Source organism: Schistocerca cancellata, chromosome 4, assembly GCF_023864275.1.
Source record: "Schistocerca cancellata isolate TAMUIC-IGC-003103 chromosome 4, iqSchCanc2.1, whole genome shotgun sequence".
NCBI lineage: Eukaryota > Metazoa > Arthropoda > Insecta > Orthoptera > Acrididae > Schistocerca > Schistocerca cancellata.
Window position 1 is genome coordinate 140,512,381 of NC_064629.1, and position 18,097 is coordinate 140,530,477.

General features: G+C 43.9%; 1 protein-coding gene across 1 annotated transcript in view; it reads left to right on the plus strand.

Moving 5' to 3' along the window:
• Nucleotides 1–18,097, plus strand: part of LOC126184531 (ras-related protein Rab-31) — a 59,462-nt gene that overhangs the window by 12,767 nt on the left and 28,598 nt on the right. The window contains exons 2-3 of the mRNA XM_049926936.1: nt 7,466–7,593; nt 7,763–7,895. Of these exons, the coding sequence (XP_049782893.1) occupies nt 7,466–7,593; nt 7,763–7,895 (261 nt within the window). The remainder of the gene's footprint in view (nt 1–7,465; nt 7,594–7,762; nt 7,896–18,097) is intronic.

The window sequence follows — 18,097 nt, forward strand, 5'->3', positions numbered from 1 at the left end:
GGGATCGCTCTGCTGATACCTGCACTGTTAACTCCCCATGTATGCCAAGGAGTAGACGCCTATCTCCGTGGGGCATCGGGACTCCCGGCAATGGCCATCCTGCCAGGTGGCCGTTGCTGAGGCTGGGTGGCGCCTGTGGGGAGGGCCCTTGGTTGGAGTGGGTGGCATCAGGGCAGATGACCTGCAATGAAGCGTAGTACAGCATCTCTTGCTGGTGGCCATCCGCCAGCATTCTCTGAGTGTTCTTGGGCTCAATTCAACGCTCAGAAATACGATCCCAAATCTTTTCCCTCCCTGGCCACTCTGTGGGAGGAGTGTAAGGTTTAGGATGGCAGTGACACTTATTCGCCCCGGTTCCTAGTTTGTACGAGAGCTGACGGGGAGTCTTTCATGTAAACAAAGCCTGAATTCTTCGTAGAGCATTTAGAGAACAAGTTTGGGGTGGTGGAAGGCTTGTCCAAAATGCGCTCTGGGTTAGTATTAATAAAAACGGTGTCCTCTGCCCAGTCACGAAGGTTACTTGCTTGTGACAAGTTGGGAGGTGTTTCAGTTACCATCACACCCCATAAGAGTTTAAATCTGGTCCAGGGTATTGTTTTCCATAGGGACCTCCTTTTTCAGTCTGATGACGAGCTGTGCGCCAATTAAAACATCGAGGTGTTCATTACGTCCAGCGTGTTCATCGGGGTACGAAGGATAATCAGATTGCTACTGGTGCCTTCATCTTGGTCTTTGAGGGTGATACATTACCAGAGAAGGTCAAGGTGATGGTCTACCGCTGTGATGTCAAGCGCTATATCCCTCCCCCAATGTGGTGCTTTAAGTGCTGGAAGTTTCACAATATGTCTTCCCGCTGTACTTCCAGCCTCACATGTCAAGATTGCGGATGCCGATCACATCCCAATACTCTATGTGCCCCGCCTCCCATCTGTGTAAACTGCGGAGACCATCATTCACCTTGCTCGCCAGACTGCAGGATCTTACAGAAAGAGTGGAAAATCATGGAATATAAGACCCTGGACTGACAGACCTATACTGAGGCTAAGAGGAAATATGAACAGCTCCATCCTGTGCGAATGACAACTGCCGCTACGACAACTGTGATAGCCCCCTCAGTTCAGCGAATTCCAGTTGGCTCACGAGGGCCCCCCCCCCCTCCCGCCCCTCACCCATCAGTGACGTCTGTCTTCGCTTCTAAGCCGGAGAAGCGTCGAAATTCTTCAGATCCTCTCGCTTGCAAGGGATCCCTTGGGTCCCTCCCTTCCTTCCCAGATTTCCAGGATGTCGCTCGGCAGTGGCATAAGTGCCCACAAGAAGCTGGTTGTAGGGCTTCGTGATCCTCTTCCGTTCCGGAAACTGAACCAGTGAAGCCCTTCCAGCCAGTGAAACCCAAGGAGCAGCGAGAAAAGTCCAAGAAGAAGACCTCTAAGACGAAGGAACTTGCGGTGGCACCTACCCTACCGCAACCAGAAGCTCTGCGTTTGAGGGTGAGGTAGAGATTCTGGCGTCTGCTGAGTACCTAGATCTTGCCGGACTCTGACACAATGGATGTCACTTGCACAAGTACTCAATCGGTGGCAGCAGGTGACCCAGCAGCATAATCTGCCTCCTCAGTCCCTTCACGCCTTTCTCGGTCATGGACACTGTCATTCTCCAGTGGAACTGCAGTGGTTTTTCCATCACCCTTTCCTCTGCATTGCTCTTTAGGAAACTTGGTTTCTGGCGATGGGAACCCCCACCCTCCATGGCTATCAGGGTTATTATAGGAACCGGGCAGCTTATGAGAGGGTATCTGGTGGCCTCTGCATCTACGTCCTTCACTCCCTTTACAGCGAGTCTGTCCCTGTACACACACCTTTAGAGGCTGTCGCTGTTCAGGTGTGGACGCCTCAGGCTGTTACTGTCTGCAGTCTCTATCTTCCACTGGACGGTGACGTCCCGCAGCATGTCCTGGCTGCACTGATAGCCCAATTGCCGCCACTTGTTTTGTGGGGTGGATCACTGGCAATAGGCTAAGGCAGCATCGTTGAGCAAGTATTGGCCCAGCTCGACCTTTCTCTTTTAAATAATGGTGCCTTCACACATTTCAGTGTGGCACATGGCACGTACTCAGCCATCGACCTTTCGATCTGCAGCCCTAACCTATTACCATCTATCCAATGGAGTGTGCATGACAACTTGGGCGGTAGTGACCACTTTCTGATCTTTCTGTAACTTCCACGGCGTCACTCTCCTGGGCGCCCATGCAGATGGGCTAAGAATAAGGCTGACTGGGACTTGTTTACCTCCATTGCCACTATTGAGCCTCTTTCCAATGATGCCATTGATGCGGTGGTTCACTCGGTCACGACCGGTATCATTACTGCCACAGAATCTGCCAATCCCTGTTCTTCTGTGTCCCCTCGGCGGAGGACTGTGCCGTGGTGGTCGTCCGAGATCACTGAGGCAAATAAAGATCGCAGGCGGGCTCTCCAGTATCACAAGCGGCATCCCTCATTGAAACACCTCATTGCCTTTAAACGGCTTTGTGCGCAAGCCCACCGCCTCATTCGCCAATGCTAGCAGGAGTGCTGGGAAAGGTATGTCTCCACCATTGGCCTCCATACCTCTCCATCACAGATTTGGGCCAAGATTAGGCGACTCTATGGCTATTGGACCCCCGTCAGTGTACCTGTGCTTTCACTGAATGGAGCAGTCTGTACTGACTCCGATACAATTGCAAACCACTTAGGGGAGTATTTTGCTCATAGCTCCGCTTCTGCGAATTACCCACTGGCCTTCCGCTACCTGAAAGTGCGGTTGGAACGTTGGAGCCTTTCATTTCACATGCGCCACCCTGAATCGTACAATGCTCCATTCAGTGAGTGAGAATTCCAAAGTGCCGTAGCCGCTTGCCCTGGTACGGCTCCCAGGCCAGATCGCATCCACTATCAGATGCTCAAACACCTCTCGGTGGACTGCCAGTGACGCCTCCTAGACCTTTTCAACCATATCTGGGTTGAGTTCCCGTCGCAATAGTGGGAAAGCATCGTAATCCTCGTGTTGAAACCTGGCAAGAACCCACTGGATGTGGACAGCTACCACCCCATTAGCCTCACCAACGTTCTTTGCAAGTTGCTCAAATGCATGGTGAGCTGGAGGTTGAGTTGGCTACTTGAGTCTTGGGGCCTTCTGGCTCCATCTTAGGGTGGGTTCCGTAAGGGCCGCTCCGCCACCAATAGTCTGGCGTGCCTGGAGTCTGTCATCTGTATGGCCTTTGCCCACCGTCAGCATCTGGTTGCCGTCTTTTTTGACATGCTGAAGGCATACAAAAGGCGCAGTCTTCGGCTGTTGCGCATGGCTTCCAGTTTTCGGCTGCCAAAACCTGTGTTACGCATTTCTGCCGGTGACGCACTGTTCACCCTGAACCGAGGCTTTATCTTGATGGTGAACCTCTTGCTGTGGTGGAGACACATTGGTTTTTGGGATTGGTTTTTGATACCTGGTTGACTTGGCTGCCTCATATTCGGCAGCTTAAACAAACGTGCTCGCGGCATCTTAATGCTCTTCGTTGCTTGAGTCACACCAGCTCGGGTGCTGATCGGTCTACCCTTCTACAGTCGTATCGGGTGTTAATTCAGTCCCATGTAGATTATGGGCGCCTGGCTTATGGTTCGGCATCCCCTTCCGCATTGTGGTTGCTGGACCCCATCCTTCACAGCGGGATCTGTTTCGCCACTAGAGTTTTCCGGACAAGCCCTGTCAACAGCATACTTGTGGAGGCAGGTGTCTTTCCATTGCGTTTCTGGCGCCAACGATTACTGGCCACTTATGCTACACATGTTTGTAGCTTGCCCAGGCATCCCAGTTATCGTCTCCTGTTCGCTCAGTTGGTTGTCCATCTTCTGGAATTGCAGCCCCGGTCAGGGTGTACAATCGCAGTTTGCGTCTGAGCCCTTCTCTCTGGGCTTGAGGTTTTCCATCTTCCACTTCTTTTCTGGGCCCCTCTGTGTATACCCCTGTGGTGTGCGCCCCGCCCATGCCTTCGGCTTGATTTGGCCCAGAGCCCGAAGGACTCGGTCCCTCCTGAGGCCCTCCGCCACTGCTTTCTATCAATCCTTGCCGCGTTTCAAGGCTCTGACATTGTCTATACTTGCGGTTTGATGGTTGCTGGTCATGTTGGTTATGCTCTTACTCTGGGGAATCATTATGAACAACTCATTGCCGGCTGGCTACAGTGTTTTCACTGCCGAGCTGGTCGCCATCTCTCGCGCCGTAGAGTATATACGCTCCTGCTCAGGTGAGTCCTTCGTTATCTGTATTGATTCCCTGAGTGGCTTACAAGCTATCGACCAGTGTTTCACTCGCTCTCGTCTGGTGATGGCTATCCAGGGGTCCCTCCATACTCTTGCCCGTTGTGGCCGCTTTGTGGTCTTTGTGTGGACCCCGGGTCATGTAAGCATCCCGGGAAATGAACGTGTTGACACGCTGGCCAAACAGGCTGTCAGTGCACCAGCCTTGGAGATTGGCCTTTCAGAGAGTGACCTCAGGGCAGTTTTGCAGCAGGAGATACTTCGCACCTGGGGTGAAGAATGGCATGCCCTTCCTTCACCCAACAAACAAAACAGGTAGTCGCGGAGATGGGTTGACTATGAAGGTCATCCCGTATAAGCAGCATGCTGCCCCCATGAGATGGGATGCCGACCTGACTTCGCTGAACCGTATGTCCATAATCAAGCTGTGGTTGCATGAAACACATTTGGAACTGAAACAAACCAAGCACTGTCTTTTCTTCATGACCTATGGCTAACAGACCATAGGACATACAGTGTGTCAGATCCTGTAGGTGTGGCAATCATATCAAAAGTGAGTTGCAATTTTCTCACCATATTCTTAAAATATCAGCAGCCATCAAGGAGACTACCGGTGCATGGCGCTCCTCCATACGGGTCTCTCGACCTCAGGGGAAGGTCAAAATGAATCAGTAAGTAATGTGGAAGCTCAAAGCAGTCTTGAGGCCACAATTTCGTTTCCTGAAGGCAAAGTACAAGGGGACGATGGGATGCTAGAAGCAGCCATAAATCCTCTTTGTAGGACCGAAGGCCGCAAATGTTCCATTGGAGGACAGTCATGAGGAGGAAGAGATGTAGGTGTCAACTCAGTGTCCCCTGAGGGACAGCCAGTGCAGAGTCGCTACTACAGGTCACAGTAGCAGGAGTATCCACACAAGCATTGGCGTGCTTGTGCAGTTGGTCGGTGGAGTCCAACAACCAAGATCCATTCCCCCATTTCCGGCCTGACAGTAGGTGCCGATGTCATCGTGGATCCTGTTGCTATCTCCAACACCTTGGGCCGCCATTTTGCGGAAGTTTAGATTCCTTCCCACTATCACCCTGTCTGTATACATAGGAAATGAGTGGAGGAGGCTTGGGTGATACCCTTCTCTTCTCTGAATCGTGAGTGCTACAATGCCGCCTTCACTATGAGGGAGCTAGATCATGCTCTCAGTTCATCCTGGTCCTCCACCCCAGGGCCAGATGCTATCCACATTCAGATGTTGCAGCACCTCTCTCTTGCAGGCAAGCACTTTCTGCTTAATGCATACAACTGCATCTGGGCTGAGCGCACATCTCCTGGATACTGGCATGAAGCCACAGTCATACCCATGCCTAAGTCCGGTAAGGACAAAAACCTTCCTTCTAGCTACTGCCCCATCTCTCTTACCTGCTTTGTTTGCAAGATGGTGGAACATATGATTCATGCCCGGCCGATGTGGTGGCTCAAATCTCGCCATTTACTCATGAATGCACAGTGTGGATTTCGAGTGGATGATGTACAGCTATTTATTGTGCCCCGAGGACCCACCTTTATGTCGCTGCGGCCAGCTTTGACTGTGGTCCACATTTTGTTGGACTGCCCACATTTAACTCCGCTCAGGCAGACATTTGCACTGCCTGATTCGCTTCCTGCACTTTTATCAGAGGACGTTGCGATGGCAGATTTAGTTCTGAGTTTGAGTTTAATTTGTACGGGGGGGGGGGGGGGGGGTTATTGCTTGATCTAAGTGTTTATCCTTTTTGTGTGTTGAGTCTGGCCTTTGGCCTACAATTTTAGACTGGGGTTTTTAGTGTGTTTCTTGATGGCTGGCTTTTCCTTTTTTATTTCTATGGTCGGCCAACCACTGTGCGGCCTTCTCCAAATTGAAAAACAGCCACAGTCTGTGATTTCCACAGAAAACCGTTCATGACATGGGTAGACAAAGTAGCAAGATGGTCAACTGCAGAACGCCATCATCCAGGTGTGGCCAATGCGCAGCCGGCAGAGGACAACAGTGTCCTAGCGAAGTCTAAACATTAAGTTGGCTGGATGAGCATTTAGCATCAGCTCTGTGCACACACTTGCTACTGAGTACAGTGATCCATCATTTGCCGTGAGATTCACAATTTGCATTTGAACTGAGCCTACGAATACCGGACATAAGCTTTCGACTCATAACATAACAATGATGTGATGCCATACCTAGACAGACAGACAGACAGACAGACAGAGAACAGAACAGTGAAAATATTTTTATTTTGCATCTAGATTATTTTTTTTAGGCCATAGATTTTGGTGACAGTTTGATTTGTAGCATAGCCTATGTCTGGGTTAGCCTGAAAGATAACAGGTTGGTTTCTGAAAGATAACAGGTTGGTTTTGAGTTGGCAAAGCCAACAAATGTGAATACGGAATCATGATCTGTAGTGAGACAAACTTTTCTGTGTAGCTGAGGTGTAGGTTTGGTGGAAAGGTGACAGTCTGGTTGTGAGATGGCAAAGTAGTGTTGAAGGCTCCAGTGAAAGCCAGTATGCTGCCTGCCTGACACTATTGCTTACTGACCAAGTGATCCTCAGGAAAACTTAACCAGTTTTGGTGTTCCTTCTTCCAGCTGTTGACATGAAGTTATTTTAACATGCTTTCCAATAGAGATTTTTACTATAGCATAAGAGTTCCATATCCAGCAAGAAGACAAACCAGTGTCTGATACATAGATCATATGGACTTCCATATTAAACATTTTAATAACCTATATATTAAATCTTGGCCAGAGAAAACTTATGATTTACTGCTAGACGTGTTCTCTTTTTTACACGACATTGATATAAACGTGATTTGTTTTTAATTTTTTGTCCTGTCCATTGCCTGTAATGTGCTAGGAAATTTTAATGTTGTCTCAGGATGCCTAGCTTATTCTTTATTTGCCATTAATATTAGCCACATGGTCATTTTAAAATATTTTAGCAGTTCCAGAACCTTACTCAAGCCAATTTTAGATAGAACAACTGAATTTTTTCTATCATTTTTTTTTTTTTAAATTTGCTTTATTACTGTGAGAGATGGGTGGAGAATGGATTAACCTCAAAAATATTTTGCCAAGGGTACCAATAACAGCTTTGCCAAGCACCTTAATTGCACAGTAATGTAATAATATATTTTTATGTTCCAGGTGTAGGTAAGACTAGTATGGTTGTCAGATATATTGGTAAAATGTTCAGCCATCATATCAGCCCAACAATTGGAGCATCGTTCTTCACATGCAAAATAAATATTGAAGATACAAGAGTAAAGCTGCAGGTATTTATTTAAAATTCAACAATGCATACATCTTCTTTTCTCAGTTTTCCAAATGTATTGAGACACAACAAATACTCCACAAACATTTTTGCAGATTTTAAACCTTTCACAGCTGCTAAAAGTTTTACTTTCTTAATTTAATTACAAATTTGTTTCCCACTCTGTCAAGGTTTGGGACACTGCTGGTCAAGAGAGATTCAGATCCATGGCACCCATGTACTACCGCAATGCGAATGCTGCCCTCCTTGTGTTTGACATCACACAATATGACTCTTTCTTGTCTGTCAAATCATGGGTGAAAGGTAATTTAAACAATATAATAGAAAATATGCATTTAACTATAATATATGCATACTTCACATCACAAAATTTGAGCAGCAGGATATGTGGATCTCACTGAATTAACTTTGCACGCAGTGCCAATATATCAGCATGGCAGTGCACACCCTTATACGAACTGACTTTGAATGTCTTCAACCTACCAAGCTATGTACATTTAATACCATCATTGTCCAAATTTTGCTCATGAAAGGAGTTTTGCTTCTGTTTTGATAAACACCTGTCAGTACTCATACAGACCTCATAATTAAAGAGTAAACTGGCTTGGAAAATAGCAGGAAAGTTGAAGGGGGGAGGCACTGTCATGAGTGATAAAATGCTAGTGGTTATAGGGTTCAGAAAAGACACTCTTTTGGGGTAGGGAGGACAGGAAGAAAACAAAGTTTTAAGAGAGGTTAGGATTGAGACAAACCTTCAGTTTGAGAAAGAAACCAAAAAACATAATTCTGGCTTATTACATCAGCATAAACAGGTGGTGGTTGAGAATTTTCAACAATCAGCATAAATTTCAACACTACCCAATTTTAACTGTCAATGTGAAATGTCAGCTATCTTTATTGCATCAACATATTTGAGGACTGAGAAATAAAATTAATGAATTAATTATCTGCATAGATGAATTAGTCCTCAAACCCAGCTGACATCTGCCTCTCTGTACATCATGTGACCACTGGTATAGAACTTTTAAGTGGTACAGGATTTAGGTTAGCATCTCACTTTTGTAGAGCAGAAATGGAGAAAGGAAGAGTTGCCACATTCATCAGTAACTGTCATAAATTTAAGAACATAGAAAGATAAGTTTTGCCTAGAACAGCATATGGAAGCACGTGCAACAGAAGTAGAATTTCATAAAAAATCCTTCATAACATTAAGTGTATATTGAGCACTTGCAAGTAACTTAAATCTGTTCATAAACCACCTTGAAGCTGTACTGGCCCATTTAACAACCAGAAACAAAGAAATAGTGGTTGCTGGTGACTTCAGTGTAGATTTCCTTAAAGACTCTCCCAATAAGAACTTATCTGAGTGAGTAACACTATCATTCAACTTAATTCCCACTGTAAAGTTCCCAACTAGGGCAGCCAGTTGCTGACAAACAGCCATTGATAATATCTTTATAGAAAAGTCCAATGAACAAAATTAGATTACAAAACCAATAGTCAATGGCCTCTCAGACCATGACATGCAGTTCCTTCTATTAAATGTTAATGCTGAAAATGGTATAAAATCTGTTAAATCTGAACTCAAGAGGGTAATCAATAAGCCAAAAATTGATTATTTTAGGACACTCCTCAGAGACATTCACTGGAGTGATGGTTACAGTGCTCATGGCATAAATGGAAAATATAACACTTTTGCTAATAAAGTGCTTACCTTATTCGAACACAAAGAAGCCATGAATTACTCAAGGAATAGAGGTATTTGGTAAAACAAAAAGAAAACTGTGTCTGTCAATCTGAAACAGTTCTGATGTTGATGCTATAGCACATTCCAAGAAATACTGCAAACTATTAAAGACTCTAATACGGATATCAAAGCAAATATATTAGATTGAGAAGATAAGTCATATCAGATAACAAAGACAATATGGGATATAGTGAAGGAGGAGACTGCTAGAACCAGACATGAAGAGGGGCAAATTGCATTAAGAATAAATGATATATTGGTGACAGGTGCGTATAGTGTTGCAGAACATTTTAACAAACATTTCATAATTGTTATTGAAAAGATGGGATTGTCAGGTTCTGTATATGCTGCCTTGGGATACCTCAGACCAGACATTTCAAGTAACTTTCATAATATGACTTTGACCCTCACTACCCCAGCAGAAGTAATGTCCATCATAAAATCTTTAAAATCAAAAACATCTAATAGGTATGATGAAATATCAGCAAAGTTAATTAACAAATGTGATTCTGTGTTAAGTGACATATTAAGCTATCTGTGTAACCAGTCATTTATCAGTGGAATATTTCCTGAATGGTTGAAATACACTGAAGTTAAGCCACTGTTTAAGAAGGGAGATAAAGATATAGCATCAAATTTCTATCCAATTTCACTTTTGCCAGCATTCTCAAAAATTTTAGAAAAGGTAATGTACAGTCAGCTTTATAACCATATTATCACAAATAACATACTGTCAAAGTCACAGTTAGGATTCCTAGAGAGTTGTGAAATTGAGAAGGCTATCTACACTTACAGTGAAAATGTACTTAATTCATTAGACAAAAAATTGCAGGCAACTGGTATATTTTGCGGTCTGTCAAAGGCATTTGACTGTGTAAATCACAATATCCTTTTAAGTAAATTAGAATATTATGGTGTAACAGGAAATGCAGCAAAATGTTTCAAATCTTATATCTCTGGTAGGAAACAAAGGATGTTATTAGGAAAGAGACCTGTATTAAACTATCAGGCATCATCCAAATCATCCAACTGGGAACTAATTACATGTGGGGGTCCTACAAGGTTCCATCTTAGGGCCCTTACCTTTTCTTGTGTATATCAGTGACTTTTCATCAGTAACATTACCAGATGCCAAGTTTTTTTTTTAAATACAAACACTGCAATAAATAGCAAATCAAGTGTAGTCTTGGAAAGATTGAGTAATAAAATATTTGTGGACATTAATCACTGGTTCCTAGCTAATTCTTTGTCACTAAACTTTGAAAAAACACACTACATGCAGTTCAGAACTCGTAAGGGGTGTCCCACGAGTATGTGTCTAACGTATGACAACAAGCAGATAGAAGTAGTGGACAGTGTTAAATTCTTGGGATTACAACTTGATAATAAATTCAACTGGGAGGAGCACACCACAGACCTGCTGAAGCATCTAAACATATTTCTATTTGCAATGTGAATTCTGTCAGACATAGGGGATACTGAAATGAAAAAGTTGGCATACCATGCTTACTTTCACTGTATAATGTCATATGGTATTATTTTTTGGGGTAATTCATCAAGACAGGCTAAAGTTTATCGGCTCAGTTCATGGTATCAATACTAGAAAGAAGAATAATCTTCAGAAGGATTTAAAGTCACTTACTCTTGTACAAAAAGGTGTGCATTATTCAGGAACACACATTTTCAATAATTTGCCAGCAGCCATGAAAAGCTTAACAACCAACATTTTTAAAAATTAAAGTTCAGTGCGTTAATGCAATCTTAGTAAATGAGTGTTGTAAAATGATCCTTTCATATAGTGTTCATTAAAAAGAAAGAGAGAGAGAGAGAGAGAGAGAGAGAGAGAGAGACGGACGATCATTCCACTTGGGACCAGTGGAAGATACATTAGCGTATTTGTTTTAGTTGTAAATATTTGTCATGTATTATTGTTTTCTGACATGCTCTACATCCTGGAGGTCCTCCTCATTACGGATCAATTGGAATGAAAGTTAATCTAATCTAATCTGTCATTGAGACTGTCCAGCTTCTTTCAGCAGTTGCTTCTGAAACACCAGTCTTACACATGCTGTTTCTTCATTTCGATTAAATTTATTTTTAATTATTGTGTTGAAATTTCTTTGTTTTCAATCATAACAATTGCTGTAAATTGTGAGACATCTTAAAATTATAATAAGTGAATGTGAACATTAACACAAGTGAAGCAATGCACAATATGTAACTCATCAATTAAGAAACAATGTTGCAAAATCACCAGAGCCTGTTGTAATGAATATTTGTTTCCAGATAACAAGTTTTGGTCTAGAAACCATCACCACCACATGCATATACCTAAAAATACATCAGAAGCATTGTTTGGCAAATTATTTCGGTGAACTACGGTGTGTGACACATCTGAACATTCTCAAAGATATATAAAATGTACATGCTACAAAATTCATTATTGTCGTATTTGTGCATGATATGAACAAAATTTCTCAAATTTTTCATAAAACAGACATGAAAAAATATTTCCAAACAGAATATAAGCTGCACATGAACGCTACACTTTAGCAATAAAACCACACTTTTCAACAGAGGAGATGTATAAATTGTTCAGTGTGGAGATCATACTCGTCACTGTATTGGTCAAACAGAACAAAAAATTGGAATTAGGTATGATTAGCAGTGTAGGGCAGGTAGTGGCCAATGCATCTGGAGATACATAATGTTTATTTGCCTCAGTAAATCTGTTTGTTCACATGCTCTTGGGGGACGGGTCTTACTAGCAGTTGTATCACACCATATCCCATATCAACTGGTGTGAAATAAATATGTGCAACCACCAGTGAGGTCCTAGAAGCCAACTATCAATGTACTGACATCTGCATCTGCATCAACTAATTTACAAAATAAGGATGGCACAAGGAAAACATGAGCTAACTCTGATTGTAGTAAATCATTTTAAGACAGAGCATTAGACTTTACAATGAGTATTACATATTCACATACCAAATAACCTTTTGTCACCTTCTGTGCCTCCCGCCACTGCTGCCACCTCCACCACCACAATCACACTGTTCTGACTCCCTTAGCAGCTTGCAAGCTGTCGACCAGTGCTACCCTTGCCATCCTTTGGTAGCAAACATCCAGGAGTCCATCTCTGCCCTGAAATGGTGCAGTCGTTCAGTGGTGTTTGTGTGGATCCCAGGACACGTTGGAATCCCAGGCAACAAACTTGCTGACAGGCTGGCCAAACAGGCTACGCAGAAACCTCTCCTGGAGATGGGCATCTCTGAAACTGACCTACATTCTGTCTTATGCCGCATGGTTTTTCTGCTTTGGGAGATGGAGTGGCATAACAGTATGCACAACAAACTGTGTGTCATGAAGGAGACTGTGAATGTGTAGAAGTCTTCCCTTCAGGGTTCTCGCAGGGAAACAGTTGTCCTTTGTCGACTCCGCATCGGCTATATGTGGCTCACACACGGTTACCTCCACCGTCGTGAGGACCCACCTCAGTGTTGCTGTGGCTCCCAAATGACAGTCGTCCAGCTCTGGCTGGACTGCCCACTTTAAGCCGCTCTGCGGTGGACTTTTAACTTTCCCAGCACCCTACCTTCAGTGTTGGGTGACAATGCCTCAACAGCAGCTTTAATTTCGCGTTTTGTTTGTGGGGGTGGGTTTTTATCATTTGATGTGAGTTTCAGCTCATGCCCTTTGTCCCTCTGTGTCCTCCACCCAAGGGCTTTTAGGGTGGAGGTTTTAAGGTTTTAACGTGTTACATAATGGCTGGCTTCTCCTTTTTTTTATTCTTATGGTCGGCCAGCCATAGTAATTTCCTCTCCCTGTTTCTTGCATCTCTCTCTGGTTTTCTTGACCTGTTTTGTCCATTGTAGTGTTTGTTGTCCTTCTGTCATTCTTCTGGTTCTCCCTTTCTCCTGTTATTGTGCCGTACATCTTCTTTGTTTTCTTCTTTCCCTTAGGTAATTGTTCTACTGGGAACAAGGGACCGATGACCTCACAGTTTGGTCTACATCTACATGGTTACACTGCGGTTCACACTTAAGTGCCTGGCAAATGGCTTATCGAACCATTTTCATACTACTTCTCTACCATTCCACTCTCCAATGGTGCATGGGAAAAAGGAACACCTAAATCTTTCCCTTCAAGCTCTGATTTCTCTTATTTTATTATGATGATCATTTCTCCCTACGTAGGTGGGTGTCAACAAAATATTTTCGCATTCAGAAGAGAAAGTTGGTGATAGAAATTTTGTAAATAGATCTCGCCGCAAAGAAAACCACCATTGTTTCAGTGACTGCCACCCAACTCGCGTATCGTGTCAGTGACACTCTCACCCCTATTGCGCAATAACACGAAGCGAGCTGCCCTTCTTTGCACTTTTTCGACGTCCTCAGTCAGTCCCACCCCGTAAGGATCCCATACCACTCAGCAATATTCCAGCAGAGGACAGACAAGTGTAATGTAGGCTGTCTCTTTAGTGGGTTTGTCACATCTTCTAAGTGTTTTGCCAACAAAGCACAGTCTTTGTTTCGCCTTCCCCACAATATTATCTATGTGGTCTTTCCAATTTAAGTTGCTCATAATTGTAATTCCTAGGTATTTAGTCTTATTGACAGCCCTTAGATTTATGTGATTTATCGTATACCCAAAATTTGTTGGATTTCTTTTAGTACCCATGTGGATGACCTTGCACTTTTCTTTGTTTAGTGCCAGTTGCCATTTTTTGCACGATACAGAAATTCTCTCTAGATCATTTTGTAATTGTAATTGATGGTCTGATGATTTTAGTAGACAGTAAATTACTGCATCATCTGGAAACAATCTAAGGGGGCTGCTCAGATTATCACCTAGATCATTTATATAAATGAGGAACAGCAGAGGGCCTATGACTCTACCTTGCAGAATGCCAGATATCACTTCTGTTCTATTCGATGATTTACTGTCTATCACTACGAATTATGACCTCTCTGAGAGGAAATCATGAATCCAGTCACACAACTGAGACGATACTCCATACGCACGCAATTTGATTAATAGTCGCTTGTGAGGAACAGTATCAAAAGCCTTCTGGAAATCTGCACTCATGCTCAAAAATTAAGGATAATTGCAGAATGTGGTGCCATGCAACATGGCACTACACAAAACTGGTGCGGATAGCATAGGCACATAGGGAACACACATGACACAGATCTGTAAGTCCACGGTATTGGTGATAAGTTAAGAAAACTATCCCGAAACATGTGGGCTACAAAACGCCACTGTTTTCTGCACATGTACCCCGACATCGATATGGGATATGATCATCATGCACACATACACAGGCCGCACAACTTGTTGGCATACTCTAGATGAGGTGGTCGAGCAGCTGCTGGGGTATAGCCTCCCATTCTTGCACCAGTGCCTGTCGGAGCTCCTGAAGTGTCTTAGGGGTTTGAAGACGTGCAGCGATAAGTTGACCGAGAGCATCCCAGACGTGCTCGATAGTGTTTAGGTCTGGAGAATAGGCGGGCCACTCCATTCGACCTGATATCTTCTGTATCAAGGTACTCTTTCATGATGGCAGCTCACCGGGGCCATGTGTTATCATCCATCAGGAGGAAGGTGGGACCCACTGCACTCCTGGAAAGGCGGACATATTGGTGCAAAATGACGTCCCGACACATCTGACCTGTTACAGTTCCTCTGTCAAAAACATGCAGGGGTGTATGTGCACCAATCAAAATCTCACCCCACACCATCAAACCACGACCTCCATACAGGTCCCTTTCAAGGACATTAAGGATTTGGCATCTGGTTCCTGGTTCACGCCACATGAAAACTCGTCAAGAATCTGTTCAGACTATACCTGGACTTGTCCGTGAACATAACCTGGGACCACTGTTCCAATGACTATCTACCGTGTTCTTGACACCAGGCTTGACGGGCTCTCCTGTGACCAGGGGTCAGCGGAATGCAGGGCGAATGAACAATGTCTGGTCTGTTGTCTGTAGACTGTGTGTCTGGAAACAACTGTTCCAGTGGCTGCGGTAAGGTCCTGAGCAAGGCTATCTGCAGTACTCTGTGGCCGTCTGCAGACACTGGTGGTGAGATATCGGTCTTCTCGTGGTGTTGTACACTGTGGACGTCCCGTACTGTAGCGCCTGGACACGTTTCCTGTCTGCTGGAATCTTTGCCATAATCTTGAGATCACACTTTGTGGTACACGGAGACCCCATGCTACGAACTGCTGTGTTTGACCAGCCTCCAGTTGCTCTAGTATTCTACCCCTCATAATGTCATCAATATGTGTTCTTTGAGCCATTTTCAACACACAGTCACCGTTAGCACGTCTGAAAATGTCTGCGCACTTACTCGCTGCACTGTACTCTGACATGCACCAACACACCTCTGCGTATGAGGACTGCTGCCAGCACCACCGTGCGACGACCGCAAGTAAAATTTCTTTCGTGAAGGAATTACAGAAAACTGTATTTAACTTTAGTGGCACCGTCATCGGTAACATTTCCATCGCTATCGCGCAGTGGCTGTATTGACTGTTTTTTGCCACTGGTGTACTTTACATACGACCAGAATCTCTTTGAGTTTTCTACCATATTTTGAGACAATGTTTCATTGTGGAAACTATTAAAAGCATCTCGCATTGACGTCCGCTCTAAATTTTGAGCATCCGTGAAACTTAGCCAGTCTTGGGGATTTTGCGTTCTTCTGAATGTTACATGCTTTTTTTCGTTGCTTCTGCAACAGTGTTCTGACGTGTTTTGTGTACCATGGTGGATCAGTCCCATCTCTTATTAACTTATGTGGTACGAATCTATCTACTGCTGTTGATACTGCACTTGAACCATATCTGGTCTACACTTACATAATTAGCTTGGAAGAAATGGAGACTCTCTCTTAGGAAGGCATCAGGTGAATTTTTATCTGCTGTTTTAAATAGATATATTTTGCATTTATTTTTCAGTTGTTTTGGTTGATATGGATTTGAGCCTCATTACAATGACCTTGTGTTCACTAATCCCTGTATCCGTCATGATGCTCTCTATTAGATCAGGATTCTTTGTGGCTAAGAGGTCAAGTGTGCTTTCGCAACCATTTACAATTTGTGTGGGCCCATGAACTAATTGTTCAAAGCAATTCTCAGAGGAAGCATTTGGTACAGTTTCGAAAGATGTTTTCCATCTACCACCGGCTTTGAACATGTATTGTTGTCAACAAATCGAGGGTAGATTGAAGTCTCCACCAATTATGACTGTATGAGTGGGGTACTTATTTGTAATGAGATTCAAGTTTTCTTTGAAGTGTTCAGCTATTATATCATCTGAGTCGGTGTCAGTAGAAGGAGCCAATTATTACTCTGGTACGGCTGTTGAGTATAACCTCTACCCATAGTAATTCGCAGGAACTATTCATTTCAAATTCATTACAAGATAAACTACTACCAACAGACACACACAAACACACCACCACCTACTTTATTTAATCTATCCTTTCTGAACACAGTTTGTGTCTAAAAAAATTTCAGCAGAATTTATCTCTGGCTTTAGCCAGCTTTCTGTTCCTGTAATGATTTCAGCTTTAGTGCTTTCTATCAGTGTTTGAAGCTCTGGTACTTCTCCAACACAGCTACGACAATTTACGACTACAATACCGTCTGGAGCTCTTTTTGATCTTTCCCAAGACTGTCTTACCTAAAAAACAGTCCATGCCACGTGTCCCTGCTACCCGTGTAGCCGCCTCCTGTGTGTAGTGGACACATGACCTATTTAGCGGAACCCGAAACCCCACCACCCTATGGCGCAAGTCAAGGAATCCCCCCCTTTCTAAACAAACCAACCAACCAACCAACCAACCAATCCACCTTCCAGTGATGTCATGAGTCACAGCAGAAGGGTGGAATCAGAACTTCTGGTACCGACACTTGTCAATGATTTGTATTTACTTTGACATAATCGGATGAGAAAGGGGTCAATCAGGATCAAACTGTGAGCTCCCTTTGCTGCAGCCACTAGAAGGATAACATCAAGGGTGAGTCAAATGAAAACCTTAAATTTGTAATAAAAAATCAAAATTTTGCGCTGTTATCATGTAAGTTGGCAAGCATGCTACAAACAGCGTGCAGAATGGCCTGTAGGTGGCAGCATAGTGCAGATGCACACATACCATCGCAGTATCAGTATAAACATGGCCGCCCCACTTGTGACTTGCACCAGGGAAGAATGGCATTCTGTTATTCAGTTTTTGCATAGTGAAGGTGCGAAACCTATTGAAATTTATCAATGAATGAAGGGTCAGCACGGTGATGGATGTTTGTCACAGCAGCAAGTCTACGAATGGAGTAGGAAGTTACAAATGGTGTGACTTCAGTGGAAGATGCTCCTCGTCCAGGTCAGGCACAACGAGTTGTGACTCCACAGAACATTGCAGCAGTTGAAGCCACAGTGAAGGAAAACTGCTAAGTGACACTGAATAACATTGCAGCATGTTTACAGATTAGTCATGGGGCAGATTAGTCATGGGACACACCACATAGTGCATGATGTGCTCCAGTTTCACAAAGTATCTGCAAGATGGATGCCACAGCAGCTGACTCCTGAAATGAGAGAATGACATGTTGATGCTTGTGAAGAACTTCTTCAGCACTTTGAACGAGAAGGTGATGGCTTTCTTGCAAGAATCATTACTGGGGTCAAAACCTGGGTTCACTTCTACCAACTGGAAACGAAGAGAGTGAACAAGGAATGGCGCAAATCCT